Source organism: Cydia pomonella, chromosome 26 (genome assembly GCF_033807575.1).
Source record: "Cydia pomonella isolate Wapato2018A chromosome 26, ilCydPomo1, whole genome shotgun sequence".
Lineage (NCBI taxonomy): Eukaryota > Metazoa > Arthropoda > Insecta > Lepidoptera > Tortricidae > Cydia > Cydia pomonella.
The window spans coordinates 3,987,474-4,005,028 of record NC_084728.1 but is presented as its reverse complement, the minus strand read 5'-3'; the positions used below and the strand labels follow the sequence as shown (position 1 = coordinate 4,005,028).

General features: G+C 37.4%; 1 protein-coding gene across 2 annotated transcripts in view; it reads right to left on the bottom strand.

Annotated features, from left to right (window-relative positions):
* Positions 1 to 1,067: 1,067 nt before the first annotated feature.
* Positions 1,068 to 17,555, bottom strand: part of LOC133532005 (methionine--tRNA ligase, cytoplasmic) — a 66,338-nt gene continuing 49,850 nt past the window's right edge. Inside the window, exons 18-23 of one of the 2 annotated variants that reach the window (XM_061870482.1) lie at positions 14,580 to 14,712; positions 13,390 to 13,533; positions 6,179 to 6,317; positions 5,168 to 5,236; positions 4,811 to 4,981; positions 1,068 to 4,045 (exon numbers count right to left, since the gene is read on the bottom strand). In XM_061870482.1, the coding sequence (XP_061726466.1) occupies positions 3,932 to 4,045; positions 4,811 to 4,981; positions 5,168 to 5,236; positions 6,179 to 6,317; positions 13,390 to 13,533; positions 14,580 to 14,712 (770 nt within the window). In that variant the 3' untranslated portion in view covers positions 1,068 to 3,931. Of the gene's footprint in view, positions 4,046 to 4,360; positions 4,982 to 5,167; positions 5,237 to 6,178; positions 6,318 to 13,389; positions 13,534 to 14,579; positions 14,713 to 17,555 lie in introns of those variants that run through there. The other variant, XM_061870481.1, reaches the window with a different exon arrangement.

The following is a 17,555-nucleotide window of genomic DNA, read 5'->3' as shown; positions in this document are numbered from 1 at the left end:
AATAACCGCCGAGTAAGGCCCGAGTGGACGCTCGAGTTGAGCGTGCAGCGGGGCGGGCGTGCGGCGTGGATATTAAACAAATGCAAACGTATAGGAGCGGCCACAGTGCACGCCGTTCACATCACTTGTGAGCCCGACGCCTCGCTGCACGCCCCGCTTCGAGCGTCCACTCAGGCCTTACACTTACACACAACACATTAGCTTGTCAATCGGACATTTTAATGTCTCATTATTTCACATTAACTTCATACAAAACCGTAACCGTGGGTGCGGATCGCTCGGACAGCGCGACACAAAAACCAGCCTAAGAAGAAATGCTTAAGGTGTAACAGTGATCAAACACTTTGTTTATTTATTTAATGTTTATTGCACTTTTTTTTAATATAACGATAGGCAGGCGTTTGACCACGATCTCACCTGATGGTAAGTGATGATGCGGTCTACGGTGGAGCACGCTTACCTATGAGATACCTATTTACCCTAGCCTTGAAGAGACCCAGATTGTACTCATGCGGAAACACAGACTCGGGCAGGGCATTCCACTCCTTGGGCAGTTCGCATAAGAAATGTTGAAGCAAAACGCTTCGTGCGTATTTGTGGAATACCTACCATGAAGCGATGCCGGAGTGCCGATTGTCTGGTAGTCCGATGGTGAAATGGGGACGGAGGAATAAGGTTGTGCAGTTCCTCGGCACACTCTCCGAAATGTAAAAGATCGTTAGGCTGGCAACCTTGCGACGATGCTCCAGACTTTGGAGTCGAGCATTCGTCAGATCGTCATCATTAATGATTCTCTTGGCTCTCCTCTCAACTGACTCGAGCGCCTCAAGCTGGTATTTAAATAATAAACATAGTGCACAAAAGGCGAACTTAATCAGTCCTTAACGCAAAGCATATTAACACATATTTTTCACACTCATTTTTCTGCACAACACCATTGACAGCATCCACAGACAGAATACATTTCATGTATTCATTGAAAAACGACATATGTGCTCAATCGTGTTCTAATCGCAGTATTACCAAGTAGAATTACATAAAATGTAAGGTGTATAAATAAAAACATGTTTACAGTGTAATAAATAATTTATTTTCTCGTTAAGATTTAACATAAATAAGTTAAATTCACGTGGGTCACTACGTAAAGAATGGATGAACTCGATATAAAAGTGAAGAAATTTGAACTTAAAATAGAAACAGAAAGCTAGTTATGGTAATCATCTGTATATATCCATTATGTATATTGTTATTGTCACTAAATATTTTTAATAAAAAAAAAAAAAAAAAGGCAAATTTCTTTATTTTTTTTCTTGGGGCATCAACTTCCTGCCTTGTACGTAATTTACATAGTAAAGGAAATTACTGTCGTAGTTTTTATCTTAAATAACGAAACGAGAACCATGTTTAGGTACGTTTCTGTAGAATCTACTTTTTCTTATATTTTGCAAGAATTGAACTGTGGTGATTTATATATATTCGTAAATGCGTTATATATGACATTTATTTATGTATGGAGAGTATGTAGTTTATACTATTTGCTATTCATGTATATGTATAATTTAGTTCTTTATATCCTGTTACCCTAAGGTTGTCTGGAAGAGATCGCTTACAGCGATAAGACCGCCCGTTGCTACCTTTCTTTACATTGTAAATTTGTTTTCTTTGTGGTGCAATAAAGAATATTTACTTACTTACTTTACTTAGTATTATTATTTCTCAACTTCTATCACTCACTGCATCACCTACTGACATTACTTGTTTTTTTACCTTGTCTCCACTACCCTAAGGTTGTCTGGAAGAGATCGCTCTTTAGCGATAAGACCGCCCGTTGTCTACCATAGTCTAAGCTGTGTATAAGCTGAGCAATAAAGAATATTTGTATTGTATTGTACTGTATTGTAATTGCCCTTAATCATTATTAGTTTAACTTTTGTGGTCAAACTGAAACAAGATATTTAATATATATGCCAGATCCGGCAGAAAAAAAATACGTTAAATTTTTATTTAAAAAAATTGGGTGACCCAGTGGACGAACCCTTATTTTTTACAGCTTTATCCCCTGGGTTACTGCTCTTAAACAATGGGGTTGGCCGGTCGAAGTATTAAACAGATGGCGCCATCATAGCTTGCCCTGTCAATCCCTAGAATTGTGTCAAATTCTTGTTTTTTTTTTGGAATTTTGTGACCTGGATTCCAGTACTTTAAGCCAAATCTCATAGAACAAAACTAGAGACAGGGGTAAGGGAGTGCCTTAGAAATAAGTACTTAGACATAAAAATGTTGCTACGCCCTAGTAGGGTCCATGATTGTACTCTATTTAAAGAACATCTGTAATACCATGGTTGCAACGAATAAATGAAATGAAATGAAAGCTATGATGGCGCCATCTATGCAAACCTTTGACAGTTGCCAACCCCATTTATAAAATATCGCATTACGTAGCTTGTTTATCTATTTTTGCATGAAAAAATAATTACATAAAATGCGAATATTTTTTTATCACTTTTAGTCAAAGTAGGTCATATCAGGTCAGGTTTTTAAAGGGTCGGCAACGAGCATGTAACACCTCTGGAGTTGCAGACGTCCATAGGCTACGGTGACTGCTTACCATCAGGCGGGCCGTCCGTATGCTTGTTTGCCACCGTCGCGGTATATTAAAAAAAAATATTTTGCTGACAAAAAAAAAAGTTGATTCAGCCAAATAATACACCAATATCAGTTGCGATACTTCTTCCTTCACGCGACGAACAACAACAAGACGGCTACTTGGTTGCAACTTATTCATTCTAATAAAGTATACTATTGCGCGTGTTTATACACCGTGGTTTTATTGAATTCCGTTACATTTGGGGTATGGATCAGGACGTTTAAGCAAAGAGAATTTGAAATAGAGGTGGATTGTCAAAGAAAACTTTGTAGCAACAGTAAATTTACTGCCATCTTTCGACACATAACTAAAACTTTTTGAACGCCATCTAACTTTGATTCTTATTCTTTCACTGATATGTGTTAAATTTGTTAAATATCAACTATAAAAATCTATTTCAAATTCTCTTTGTCCGTACGTAATGTAGCGCTAAATAGTGATCTTTGGGTAAAAGCGTGATCACTTAAATTATTTACAAGAGCAATATAAATAAATTAAATCAACTATTAACGTTAATGCACACCTATCAACTTTATGCAAGCATGTGTACAGTCAGCGTCAAATACTCTGTAGCAGTCAAAGTGGCCAAATAGTTTGGTACACCATACTAAATATATGGTGTACCGAACTATTTGACTACTTTGGTTGCTACAAAGTATTTGACGCTGACTGTACCTACCTCTAACTTCAATTTTCATGTTGATTATCACCTACTGTTACTGTTACTGTGGGCTTGCACAGTTTATTACTAACTACTACAGAATATTAGTTACTTTGTTTAACTAATTATATTTGTATATTATTATGCAACCAACGGATAACTGATATTGGCCTAATACTATGTAAAAATACCTATTTAAATTGTATATCTACGGCTGTTGTTGTCCTGAATACCAATAAAATAAAATAAAAATAAAAATAAATTAATAGTACATTACGATACAAGTGCGAAAAATAGGAAATTCGAAACGAGTGGCGATAAATTAAAACACGACCGAAGGGAGTGTTTTAAATCGACACGAGTTGCGAATGACCTATTCGCACATGTATCGTACAACGTTTTACAGTGCATATGGCCCTTTAAATGTTCGACACAGTAACGTAATATGCTCGTTTTCGCACTAGTGCTATAAAGTAGCACCATATGTACTGTAAATTATATAACACGTCGCTGTGTTCTGATGTGGTTTATCCTTCATATTGTTGTTAACATTTTAAGCTTTTTATATCAGATATTTTAACCGTAAAATGTCTTTAACCCTCCATTAATCCCTTCGTACAAGTCTACTTGGTTTGTAGGGCCGCGAGTCGTTTCTTGAGGTCCAAAAGTACGTTGACCTCTGGGGTCCATACAGCCTTGTCCTTGGTCGAGGCCTTCAGCTTTCGCACTTTGTCGCCCTGCAGAGAAATAGGAGATTAGCACAGGGCAGCAAAATGGCATATTTACGACGTGGGCGTACATTGAATCCTAAACGAGGCGAAGGATTCTAAATTAGGAACAAATCAAGGGTCCAAGGCGGAAGTAATTTTGCTACCGTATGACACATATTGTTTTTACCATCACCTATGAGGAAGTTACTGTTATTATGTGTCGAAATTGGTATTATTTAAGATGAAATAATATTCAAAAAACTAAACAAAAAATTAAAGAACCTAGAACAGAAAAGTGCCACTTTGATCACACCTAGGAGTGAAGAAAAAGCCCTTATCCGAAAAGGTTTTTTTTTTATACTACGTCGGTGGCAAACAAGCATACGGCCTGCCTGATGGTAAGCAGTCTCCGTAGCCTATGTACACCTGCAACTCCAGAGGAGTTACATGCGCGTTGCCGACCCTAACCCCACCCCCCTCGTTGAGCTCTGGCAACCTTACTCACCGGCAGGAACACAACACTATGAGTAGGGTCTAGTGTTATTTGGCTGCGGTTTTCTGTAAGGTGGAGGTACTTCCCCAGTTGGGCTCTGCTCTAGATCTGGAATGACATCCGCCGTGCTGTGCCCTACCACACAAGGCGAGATGACATTCACATTGCCCATACCTCTCTTTTGGACGTAGTTTAAGGACATACCCGGAACGTGGCTACAAAGTTTTCTTTGACAATACACCTCTAATTTAAATTCTCTTTGCTAATAGTAGCAGTTATAAAGGTCTATAACTACCTACCTGTTCAGCCACTGCTTTTTCCAAGTCGGCTACGGAACCGGAAGTGGGCGGGGCTTGCGCCTGCGCCTGTGCGGCCGTCAGCTGTTTCTTCAGTTCGAGCAGTTTGTTCACTTCCGGCGTCCATACTGCTTTGTCTTTGGTCGACGCTTTAAGTTTCCGGACTTTTTCACCCTGGAAATGAAGCATAGATGGTAGAATCCTATACAGGGTGTTTATTTAGTCACCTGCAATAATTTACGGGGTGAATATATAGATCCTACTGAGCAACTTTTATTATGGGACCAATCCCGAAATCGCGAAAAAAAGTAGTCTTCCATAGAAAATGTCAAAGTCAGACAGTATTAATAGTATAAATACCTGTTCCGCCACAACTTTTTCTAATTCGGCCACGCTACCAACGCTTATACTAGCGACGTCACCGTTTTGCTGGAAAAAATATATATTTATGATAATAATAATCTAAAATATATACCCTTTTATAAGCTAAACATAGATAAAAGTAAGAATAATCAAAATATAAGCTATTTATACATAATAATCCTTACAACACGTTTACGCACACATTCAGTCAAGGTATTAAATATCGATACGTACAAAGTGCCAAAAATATGTATACACGACCTTATATCGGGTTAAAGATATTTATTATTCTCAAAAGAAATTAACATTTCACTTGAGACTTAGAAACTATTTACATACATGCCATGCAATTGCGCCCGTGAGCTGTGATTTTATACTTACATTCTTTAACGTAATTTATAGTACATTACGATACAAGTGCGAAAAATAGGAAATACGAAACGAGTGGCGATAAATTAAAACACGACCGAAGGGAGTGTTTTAAATCGACACGAGTTGCGAATTACCTATTCGCACATGTATCGCACAACCTTTTACAGTACATATGGCCCTTTAAATGTTTGACACAGTAACGTAATATACAAATTTTCGCACTAGTGCGGTAAAGCAGCACCATATGTACTGTAAAAATATTTATATGTTGACAGTAACATCGATATATTTAATTGTCAATAAAATATTTTGCTACGTCACTTTAGTATAAGTGCCCCGAGTTATCCCAGGTTTGTTAATAAGTTTAGTTTTAATAATTAGATAAAATAATTAAATATTAGATATCATTTTACTGAATGGTCGACACAGTAACGTAATATGCTAATTTTCGCACTGGTGCGGTAAAGTAGCGCCATATGTACTGTAAAATAATTCACGGACGACGAATACTATATTAAGGTAGTGTGTACATATTTTTGTCACTTTAATACCTTGACTGTACCTAACCGGTATCCACCGGCTTTATTATAAAATTCTATGTAAAAAAAACTATAGGTATTTCATAATAATACACACCTTCTTTTCCCTGTCGTCCTGCGTGCCAGCGTACTTGGCTCTAAGTGTCTCAATGAGCTCCGGCTCGATCTTGGTGAACAGAGGCTCCGGCTTGCCTATCACGTGTCCCGGCGGCAGGTACTGGATGAACGACGGATTCCTGGGAATAAGGGCAAATGGTTATTTTTAACCGCCACAGACGTTATATGACGCACGCGGCGACAGCCCAATATCAACTTTCATACATACCGACAAGGTTCACGATTACACGCCGCGTACGATAGGCGTGGCGTTCAAAAGATTAATAGGGAGCGTGCATGAACTATAGGAGGCAGCACAGGAGCCGTCAGATTTTTGGCGCGAAGCGTAAATGTGATGTTTATTGTTCCAATGTAGCCCACGAGATGGCAGAACCTACCATGCACAACAAAACGCGTAACGTGTAAATTTACATGTTTATTGTTCCGATTCAGGCCACAAGATGGCAGACCCTCCATCGCGCACGGTCCCTATAGACTTATCTACTAGATGCTTCGAGCAACACAGGGAAGGGAGACGGCATTCATACTATTTCCCCTCTGCCAAAGCATTGTCACAACTGTGCCTATGGCGGTGCATGTTGTGACTCGTCCGTACACAAAAAGAGATCGAGGTGTGCAAGATTTGTCTTTGACGTGTGTCATTTTCTATGTATTTGTGTCGTCATTACAGATTGGATTTTGTGTGTAGTGAGTGAGAAGTGCGACTGTGTGCACGTTTCCCCCGCAAAAAATGGCAGATAGATTTTTTCGGTAAGATACCGCTTGGGCTCCCTTCCGACGTGTCGGAAGCCGGTGTTGCTCGAAGACTAGATGCAACTTACAAGCTTCCACATATAAATAAATAAATAATAATAAATAAATATTATAGGACATTATTACACAAATTGACTAAGTCCCACAGTAAGCTCAATAAGGCTTGTGTTGAGGGTACTTAGACAACGATATATATAATATATAAATACGTAAATACATAGAAAACACCCATGACTCAGGAACAAATATCCATGCTCATCACACGAACAAATGCCCTTACCAGGATTTGAACCCGGGACCATCAGCTTCGTAGGCAGGGTCACTACCCACTAGGCCAAATCGGTCGTCAATCCCAATCATTAATACTGTATCCGTGTAAATAGCTTTGCAAATACCACATATTATGTGATCCTTTTCTAGAAGTTAAGAATAGGTAGTTATCCTTAAAAGACAGACATTCAACATCGCGGACTTTTTTGTAGACCGATGAAAGAGAGACAACCCCACCATACATTGTGTTGTTATAGCTCAAACGGATTAGGCAGCGTTTTCGATTAAAGCGCCCAACCAGCGAGATTTATTCCGACAACATCGTTATATTTCAGCGACAAGTTTTACACAAAACCTTAACAATTTAAAGGGTAAAACGTCTATTACTAGCCACCCTCCAATTACTGGCCACCTTATACTAAAATGGCTAAAATAAGAATTCTATTTATTTATACACCGTGTTTTTTTTATTTGCTTTAATTTCAAGGGTGCATTCCTGAGCTTAAATTAAGTAACTTTCTCAAAGACACCGGTATTCTAATTAACTCCATTTCGGAGATAATCAATATTTTATTTTTATATTATAAAGCCCTTACGAGTGTGTACACTTACCTTAGGGCCCGTTCACATATTGATTAGTGTTTAGTACGGGTTAATACATTTGCTACTAAACGTAAGTACTATCTCGGACGATCGATGTTCGAAATGACATTGACATGTCACAGTTTTCAATTGTTTGATTGAGATAAATGTAATGCCTGTGCAACAACAACGCTATATGCGCCATTTAATTACTTTTTATAACAAAAAATGTTTTAAATTTTTTTTTTTTTTTGGAAAATTAACTATGTCACGTAGTTTCCTTAAACGTACTTACCAATACCCCGAAGTTCAATAAACGGAATTCAATAAAAACACGGTCTATACACAATTCAAGTAAACTAAATAACTATCGTTCTAATGCTTAACTTATATTGTGTGATTAATTGATTATTAAACAGAATCCCTTTTAGTATAAGGTGGCCAGTAATAGAAGGTTTACCCTATACCTAAACATTCCTCAAGAATCACTCTATTGATAGATGAAAGTCGTATCTCCGTTCAATAGTTTTTAGCTTTATAAGATATAGTGAATTGACGTTTTCTCCTAGATTTGCGGCTGCTATGTTGCTTAGCAGTCGTGCACATAGCGAATAGGTCCAAAGATAATTTGAAATAGATACGTATTGCCAAAGAAAATTTTGTAGCCACAGTAAATTTACTGCCATCTTTCGACATATGATCAAAACTTTTAGAACGCCAATTGACTCTGATCCTTATTCTTTCACTGATATGTGTTAAATTTGTTAAATATCAAAAAGTTGGGGCCATATTACCGGGTATCGGCTAAAGGTTGTGGCGCCATCGCTCGAAACGATGCCGCCATAGCTTTGGCCTTTGATCTATTAGATGGCGCTACTTGTTGATAATTAACTTTAACACGTATCAGTGAAAGAATAAGGATCAAAGTCAAATGGAGTCCTAAAAGTTTTAATCATGTTTCGAAAGGTGGCAGTAAATTTACTGTGGCTACAAAATTTTCTTCGACAATCCACCTCAATTTCAAATTCTCTTTAAGGTGGTTCGACTAGGTTACCCAAAGCTTAAACCTCACTAGATGGCGCCACAATTGCAAATTTTGAGTTTTAATTTTTTTGTGGAGTAGTCTTGGTATTTCTATTCTGTAAATTATGTTTAGCGCACTCTTTAAATAAATATTGAACTATTACAACAAACATTGAACACTTCATTGTACAAAAACTACCCCTTAATGTCGACAGAATGTTTCTTGACTCTATTTCTAAGTATCACTCACACATTCAAACAGTCTTACTGGGATCCTTGTAGTAGACAATTTGGCACAGCGTGAGTAGGCTTCAATAGCGTTGCGGTATGTACGTGGAAATACATGCAAGAGGATGTGGGTTCTCGAGACTCATTAATTTTTTTTTTGTTATCAGTATTATCAAGTACCTATTATTAATAAATTATTTTATGAGAAATATGAGCGTTTTCCATAAAAATATTAAAAATCTGATTCTCACACATCATGATATTTTTGGGTTCTTCCAACTCAGAATCACTAGCATAATCAATCCTCGTGCTAAAAAAACCCGAAAATTTGTATTGAAATTTTAGTTTTACATTGAAATTTCTTTCACACTAAAATGTGACGTAATGGTATGGATATTTTAGGATATCTTTTTTTAATGCTAGGGTGGAGAAGATTCTAAGTAGAATGAACCTAAGAAAGTCCAAATTTGTAAGTCAGATTTTCCGGTATTTTTTTCAAAAAAAAAAACGCTGTTTTGTTCTAAAATTAAAGCAATCCCTTACTGCCCAGCCTTTAAAAAAGTAGGTAATATTTTACAGTAGAATTAAAAAATTTTTTTTACGATACATTTAATTAAATTACAGTGAGTTACAAAATTGCATGGCCTTCTATTTATAACCATTATAAAAAGAAATGAGATATTTACCATGTTTGTTTATATTATTGATTTCCCGATATTTTGACACAACTAGAAGTTTCACACAATGCCTAGAGATAGAAAATTATTTATTTATTTTATTTATTGTCAATTTCATTCAACGGATCACATCATATCCAATTTATGTGTTTATGTATTTCATTGTTTTCTACCTAGTTGGTTATTAAATTCTGTTACTGCAATAATCTTTATCTACATAAAATATACCAACGAAAGTTTAATAAAGTATATATTAAAATGAAGTACACAAAATCAGGAATTACATATGACAATATCATTCAAAATCGCCTCCTCTGGCTTTGACACAGGCCCTCAAACGACGAGGCCAGTCATCGATAGCGGCACGCACGATTGTCATGTCTAATTCCGTCACTGTCTTAACTATGGCCCGCTTGAGGGAGTTAAGATTTGTGTGGGGTTTAGCACAGGCTTTCTCCTCAATAACCTGCTATATGGCATAATCCAGGGGGTTAAGGTCCGGGCTGGAGGACGGCCAGTCTTCGTGGGCAATAAAGTCAATTTTGTTCCTTCGAAACCAGGCTTGAGTTGTTTTTGCCTTATGTGCAGGAGCTGAGTCCTGTTCAAAGATCCATGGCTGGTTTTGAAATAGGGTGTGGCTTAAGGGTTTCACTATTGGTTTGAGAACGGTTTCCAGTTTCCGGTTTTCACACCTTTTTCACAGAAATGAATCTGTGTTAGCCCCGAGTATGACACACCCAAAATCATGTTTGGCGGGTGCCCACATTTGTGCAACGCAATAGGGTTGTTTCCATCTACAAATCTTAGAGCATAATTGTATCCCAAAAAATTCTTTTGGATTATAAGAACATGTTAAACTACTTTTAGGGGACCTGTAATGACCATATTTTTGTAAATATTGAATTTAAAATATCTTTTGGCACACGTCACGTGACCAAACCCGAAACGTCATTGAAGATTCTGATGACGTCACAACTCTCGGATTGACACTGTTGACAGTTAGGTGATTAACAACAAATGACAAATATCAGTTGACAGTTCGTATCTTCTACGTGTGTATGTAGTTATGTGTCAAACCATAAACTGTGACGTCACACAATTTTCAAAGAGCGTTTTGGGCGCGAAAGCATCTGTCAAAATATATTTTGTTAATTTAACATATTTAAAGCCGTTTATTTTAAGGCAACTTTTAGTTAATATAGAAAGTAATACAAGCGTTTCAAAAATTTGGAATACGATTCTCTTTTAGGCCCCAATTCATTATAGATACGACGAGATAAGCGTTATTTGTGGTATATAATTATAGCTCACAAATCCACCACATTATGTCATTTTTTATTTTTTCGGTAGCATTTGTTTTAACGGAAATAAAGAGGTTGCAAATCGAGTAACAGAACTTCAGAACAGATATCATTTGATATTTACCAGTCGCTTTTCGGTAAAGGAAAACATCGTGAGGAAACTGGACTAATCCCAACAAGGCTTAGTTTTACCCTCTGGGTTGGAAGGTCAGATGGCAGTGGCTTTCGTAAAAACTAGTGCCTACGCCAAATCTTGGGATTAGTTGTCAAAGCGGACCCCAAGCTCCATTGAGCCGTGGCAATATGCTGGGACAACGCTAGGAAGAAAGAAAGAAATCGAGTAACAGAACTTAGTAACCAACTAGGTATAATAGTTATGATGTAAATGTCCATATCATGTTGGAGTCATATATGTATTAGCCAACTAATTATTCAAGATCAATACACTTAGCTCCCTTAGGTATTCGCCTAAGTACAATCTGGGGCAAAATTGAGTTTTATAAAAGTGAACTAGTTTCTAGGTCATATTTTCTATGAATTGGTCATTTTTGTAGACTCCAATTACAGTTACACTTTTCCTGGTTTTTCGCGGACCAGAATATCGATCATTTTTGTAACTTGATTTAGACGTTGCTATCATTTTCAATCCAAAAACACATAAAATCATAATTCAGAACATGCGGCAGCGTTGTTTTCTATCAAGTACCTCAAGCACCAGGGCGGCTACCGGGAAAATCGAAATTCGTCAGTTTCGGGCATTTTTCTCTGTCACTCTAATTACGTCTTAGTGAGAGTAAAAGAGAAAGATCCCCGCAATTTGCGAATTTAGGTTTTCGCGGTAGGTCCTGTCAAGTTTCAGCAGTGTTGCCAGGTGAGCGGAAGAGAATTATCGTACTTGAGTGTCAATATTATTGTACCGTTAAATAAAAAATAATAATAAAAAGACAATTTTCGTCTAAATTGCGCAAAAAATCTGTTTATGTTTGTGTATTTTTGGGATAGACTCAAACGGTATACAGGAAATTGTGACATTTTAAACTTTAAACTTACACCAAGGAGCCGAACACCCAAAAGATACTAATTTTAGCCTATTTCTGAGAGAAAGTGTCATATTTTGCTTCAAATTACTAGACTTTTAAGGTGGCATCATCCAAGGGCAGAAATTATAGTACTTTAGTGTACGATAATGCTCTTTGGAACATTACGTCATTCCGGGGCCCAAATTATCGTACATGTACGACAATTATCGTACCCCTGGTCACACTGAGTGTCAGTGTCGACAGAGTCAGCTAAAAACGCGTCAAACATCGCAACGTCGCGCCGATGGCAGCCCGAGGCATGGAGTGGCAACGTCGCAATGTATTTGTACACGACATTTGTCACACACACATGAGTAAATTTTATAAAAATATAACGTTGATTATTGCATGATTTCTGTATGAACCAAAATTTTTCTATTAATTTAGCGCAAATGAATATTCGAAAGTAGATAGATGCGCAACTATTTATGTAATAATATTGTGTAATTAATTAATAAATAGCGATTATTTTTTGTATGAAAATCGAACCACCTTAATAGTATTTAGTATTACAAGACCAGTTAATGTAATCTTTTAAAGAGGCACTTCGCCACGAAGTCCCCAATTTCCTCTCTGGGGAATGCGTTTGTATGGAAAGGCAAAATTTAGATTTAAATCAACGTCTTTAGCCTGAGCAGCTAAAACCCTTTACCACTCGGAAAAAGAATAGCACAACCCTATTACTGATAAAATACATTCACGCCAAAAGCAACTATCTATCACGTTAATAAAATATAAATTCCGATGTAACATGGTAGATCGTAGATCCTAAACTTACGTAGGGTTAAGTCTCAGCGTGGAAGTGGTCACTTTAAGCCGTTGGCGTTATTTTATTCAATACTGTCAAGCAGAAAGCAGCTCTCTACCTCAGTTATTATGTTCAAATTTCAATACTTAATCTGCCAAGAAAGACAAGCAGGCGTCTCAACGCCACTAATTGACAACCCTATTTCTACCCAGTCAGGCAGAAAGCAGCTCTATATCACAGTAATAAAGTTTATATTGCAACGCAACGCCACGCAGACTAAAATAACCAAATAAGCTAGACACTCACGTGGGGTCGAGTCTTAGCGTGTCAGGGGTCAGGTTGAGCTGGACCGGTAAGCGACGACCGGTGGCAGGCATATATGGCGATAGTAACACACATAGCAATGCTACTAGTTGACAATCCTATTCCCACCCAGTCAGGCAGAATCCAGCTCTATATCACGGTAATAAAGTTTATATTGCAACGCAACACCACGCAGACTAAAATAACCAAATAAGCTAGACACTCACGTGGGGTTGAGTCTCAGCGTGTCAGGGGTCACGTTGAGCTGGTCCCGCAAGCGACGGCCGGTGGCCGGCATGTACGGCGTTAGCAACACACATAGCAATGCTACTAGTTGACAGCACAACGCTATAGCTGTTGCACCGCGTTCTCTGAAAAAAGTTTTATATTAGGGTGTGTTTATATGTACTGTTGTTATTCTATGCCGTCAGCTAGGGCATAGAGAAATAAGTAAGTAAATCAATTTTATTACCAAAACGCTTATTATTTTCGTAGTCGACATCTAGCGTCGAATAGCGGATTTATCAGTACTGCTACTTGACAATAGATGTCGCGCGCGACGAACGAAAAGTCTAACGTTCAACAATTTTCAGCTAATACGAGTATTATAACCGGATTTACCGGTACTCTATTTTCAACTCTGCTTGTAATATTAGTTGTAAATTGTTGAACAAAACACTGTTCGTCCGTCGCGAGACATCTAGTGACAAGTAGCGGTACTGATAAATCCGCTACTTGACGCTAGATGTCGACTACGAAAATAAGAAGCGTTTCGGTAAGAAAACTGATGTATGGAGTGAGTACTCTATGCTTACCTACTTATTTCTCTATGGTTATGGATAGGGAAGAGTAGCAGTTTGTTAAAATAAATGTGTAACACGTTCTACTAACATAACCGTATTGAAGAGTAATCTACTTGTGCTTATATTTTATTTCAAAATGTTGAAAAAAAAATATATGCTAGAAATATTTTTGTATATTTACAGAATTTCCCCCGACTGGCAATCCGTAAATCGGAGTAGAACATACGCAGCCGTGATAAGCAGTTTGTATATTTGTTAGTTACCATCGTAATGTAGCTTGCTTGTCATCATCTATTCCTTTGAGTAGCACCCACGGTTGTGACGACTGCATATGTTGGTTACCGAGTTAAATATAAGAAGGATATGTTTTAGATAGGCCGTGTACTTGTATGCCACCATCGTGTTACTTGTCATCCTTTTGTTTGTTTTTTTTTACAGAAAACACTTATGTCGAATGAGCAAATATCTTTTTCTTATTCACAAAATTTCCCCAGACTAGCAATCCGTAACTGAAGATAGGACCCACATAGCCGTGATAAGTGTTGTTCTTGACTTTGAAGTATGTGTTTTAAACGGGTCGTATGCTTGTTAACCACCTTCGGATTGTAACTTACTTGTCATCATCGGTTCCTTTGAGTAGCACCCACGGTTGTGAGGACTGCATATGTTGGTTTCCGAGTTTGGATATGAGAAGTACATGTTTTAGTGCTTCTCGTAGACGTCCCTTCTCCATGTGTTGGACGTACGCTGGAACAAAGGCAAACAAATAAATTAAAATTACCGGAAATATTCAGAGCAATGGGATGGTCTCCCTCAGAACAGCGAATTTGCATCTCACTTGTAGAGATGTTTGAAATTTAAAATTCGACCTTTCGTCGACATACAAAACATACAAAAACAGGCCAGGTCCGACGTCCACAGACATGAGATTGATATCTGAATGATGTTTATGTATTGTGCGTCTCGCTCGCGCCAATACATGTACAGACAAGTACAAGCGAAATGCCCTTTATGTGAATGATACCTGTGACTGACAATCTTTCTATACACTGTTGACGAGAGCCATGAGCTCGCAGTCTTGTTGTTTGTCTTGTGTTGTTCTGGACTAAATTGAACCTTATCATCGAGCAAGACGGATCATTGTGGGAGACAGGTTGTCGAACTAAATTGAACCTTATCACCGAGCAATACAGATGACGATAGCAATAGTGAAATCTTACGAAATTTTGTGTCAAACCCAAGTCAAACCAGAGGACTGTCTCACAACAGATTGTGACGGTAAAAAGCATAGGCTTTTAACTGAGCGCGTGCGAAGCGCTAGCGAAGTGTCTCCATTTCAGCTCGGGCATAATGCTTTTCGAATAATGCCTACATGTCGCATTTATCACGAGACTCTTATGAAAGTTTGGTTCAATCATTTAATGTTTTTTTTTGTCCATAAACATCTATGAATTCTTTTTCTTATTTCCAAAATGGCAAAAAAAAATTGGGAGTAATTTTTCAAAAGACACCAGTGTTATTAGCTCGAAATTTGCGCGAGTTTCGGAGAATTTCGGAGCTCCGGCACCCTCCCCTTGAACGGGTTGGCGCAGAAGGGAACGGAAGCAGAAGTTGCCCAGGTTCTTTATCCAAATTGAACCTTATCACCGAGCAAGACAGGTGACGATAGCAATATCGGAGGAGGTCCAAAAGAGAACGTCGAACGAGAAGTCTGTCTCAAAAGATGAGACGGTAAAATAGTATTTGGTTTTGACTAAGCGAGAGCGAATCGTGAGTTTCAACTCGAGGAAAATGCTTTATCTCCTGCTGTTCTTCTGTATTAGTTGCATTTATCAACCGATTCTCGTGAAATTTTGTGAGAAATAACTTTTTGGCAAAACTTCCATTCTTGGTACAAGCTTTTATTGCTTTCACAGGTAACTAATACTCATCGAGCGAATTCTAAAAACCCCAAATACAATTAGGTTGCGTTGTTTTATCACAGAGTTCCTGTGGCCACCTCCCGTCTCCATCATCAGCTCGATGGTACCATAATGTTGCATTGTCACCGGACTTACATATGTATGCAAATTTTCAGCTTCATCGGAAACCGGGAAGTGGGTCAAATCCAAAAGATTTGACCCGTACATACATAGGTACATTGCAAGTTAATAAAAAGGGGTGTGTAATGTTTTTAATAATAACAATTTGCGAAATTTCATTTTTCATAATTTGAATTGCATAATTTTGATATGCAGAAATTATGATTTGGTATAAAAACAAATACAATAAAAACGAATTGCATAATTTCGAAAGTAATTATAGTTTAGTAGCATAGTAATGTATTTGCATAACAGGCAACCAGTATAATGTTCACTCTGTATACTATTTTATACTCAGAACGTTTTTTATTCATGAAAACCAACAGCATAATATTGAAGGTGTGGTTTCACAATCAAACCTCGGCAAATCGTTCATAAACTTTATTTATTTGATTGAGTTTGCTGAAAGTTTAACCACACTGAATTACTAATTAATAAAAAAAAACTTAAACATTATATTTGCATGGAACATAATCGATTTTTCTAAGCGTCAAACTGACCTACATCCGTACTTTACGTCTGTCGACATATATCATTTTACCGCAAAGCAGCGGCCAGTGTGAGTTGAAACCTCTGTGGTTCCTAAGGGATTCAGATAAACTTCATATAAACGCCTAGTGAAAATGAACAAGCAAAAATACAATTTCCGAGACATATGGTTCTGCCCATATGGTCGCAGTTCTACCTAACACTCCTCCTCGCTTCGCTCGTCGTCGTACCTAACGGCGACCAGCTTTGAAGTTGAAAAGGTAGATTGTTGTATAATTTTATTTTATTTATTTATTTATACAAGGAATTCCAACAGCTATAAAAAATACATTAAACTTTTTAGATAGTAGTACAGAGCCAATTACAGGAACTCGCAAATAGAAACTGAATATATAATAACAAAATACACACTAGATACAAAAGCACATGTGACACAAGATATTACAATATGAAGTGTATCAAGGTTACAATTAATAAAAAAAGAGAGACCAAGAAATAGATATGAGCAATAAGCAAGAACACTTATAACTTATGAAATTACACTAAGATAAACAACTTATATTCGCATTTAGATGAACAACATGGACCGGGCTCAAATACATTAAAGTTACAGATCACACTCCATAGCATATCACTACCTGCAACATGTTATTTAGAAGCATCGATTGACTAGATTGCGCCTTACACTACATACATACACACATACACATATTACATAGTTTGATTGACACCAAGTATAGTTTGACGACCGGTTTGGCCTAGTGGGTAGTGACCCTGCCTACGAAGCTGATGGTCCCGGGTTCAAATCCTGGTAAGGGCATGTATTCGTGTGATGAGCATGGATATTTGTTCCTGAAACATGGGTGTTTTCTATGTATTTATGTATTTATAAATATTTATATATTATATATATCGTTGTCTAAGTACCCTCAACACAAGCCTTATTGAGCTTACTGTGGGACTTAGTCAATTTGTGTAATAATATCTTATAATATTTATTTATATCATAGAACACTATGT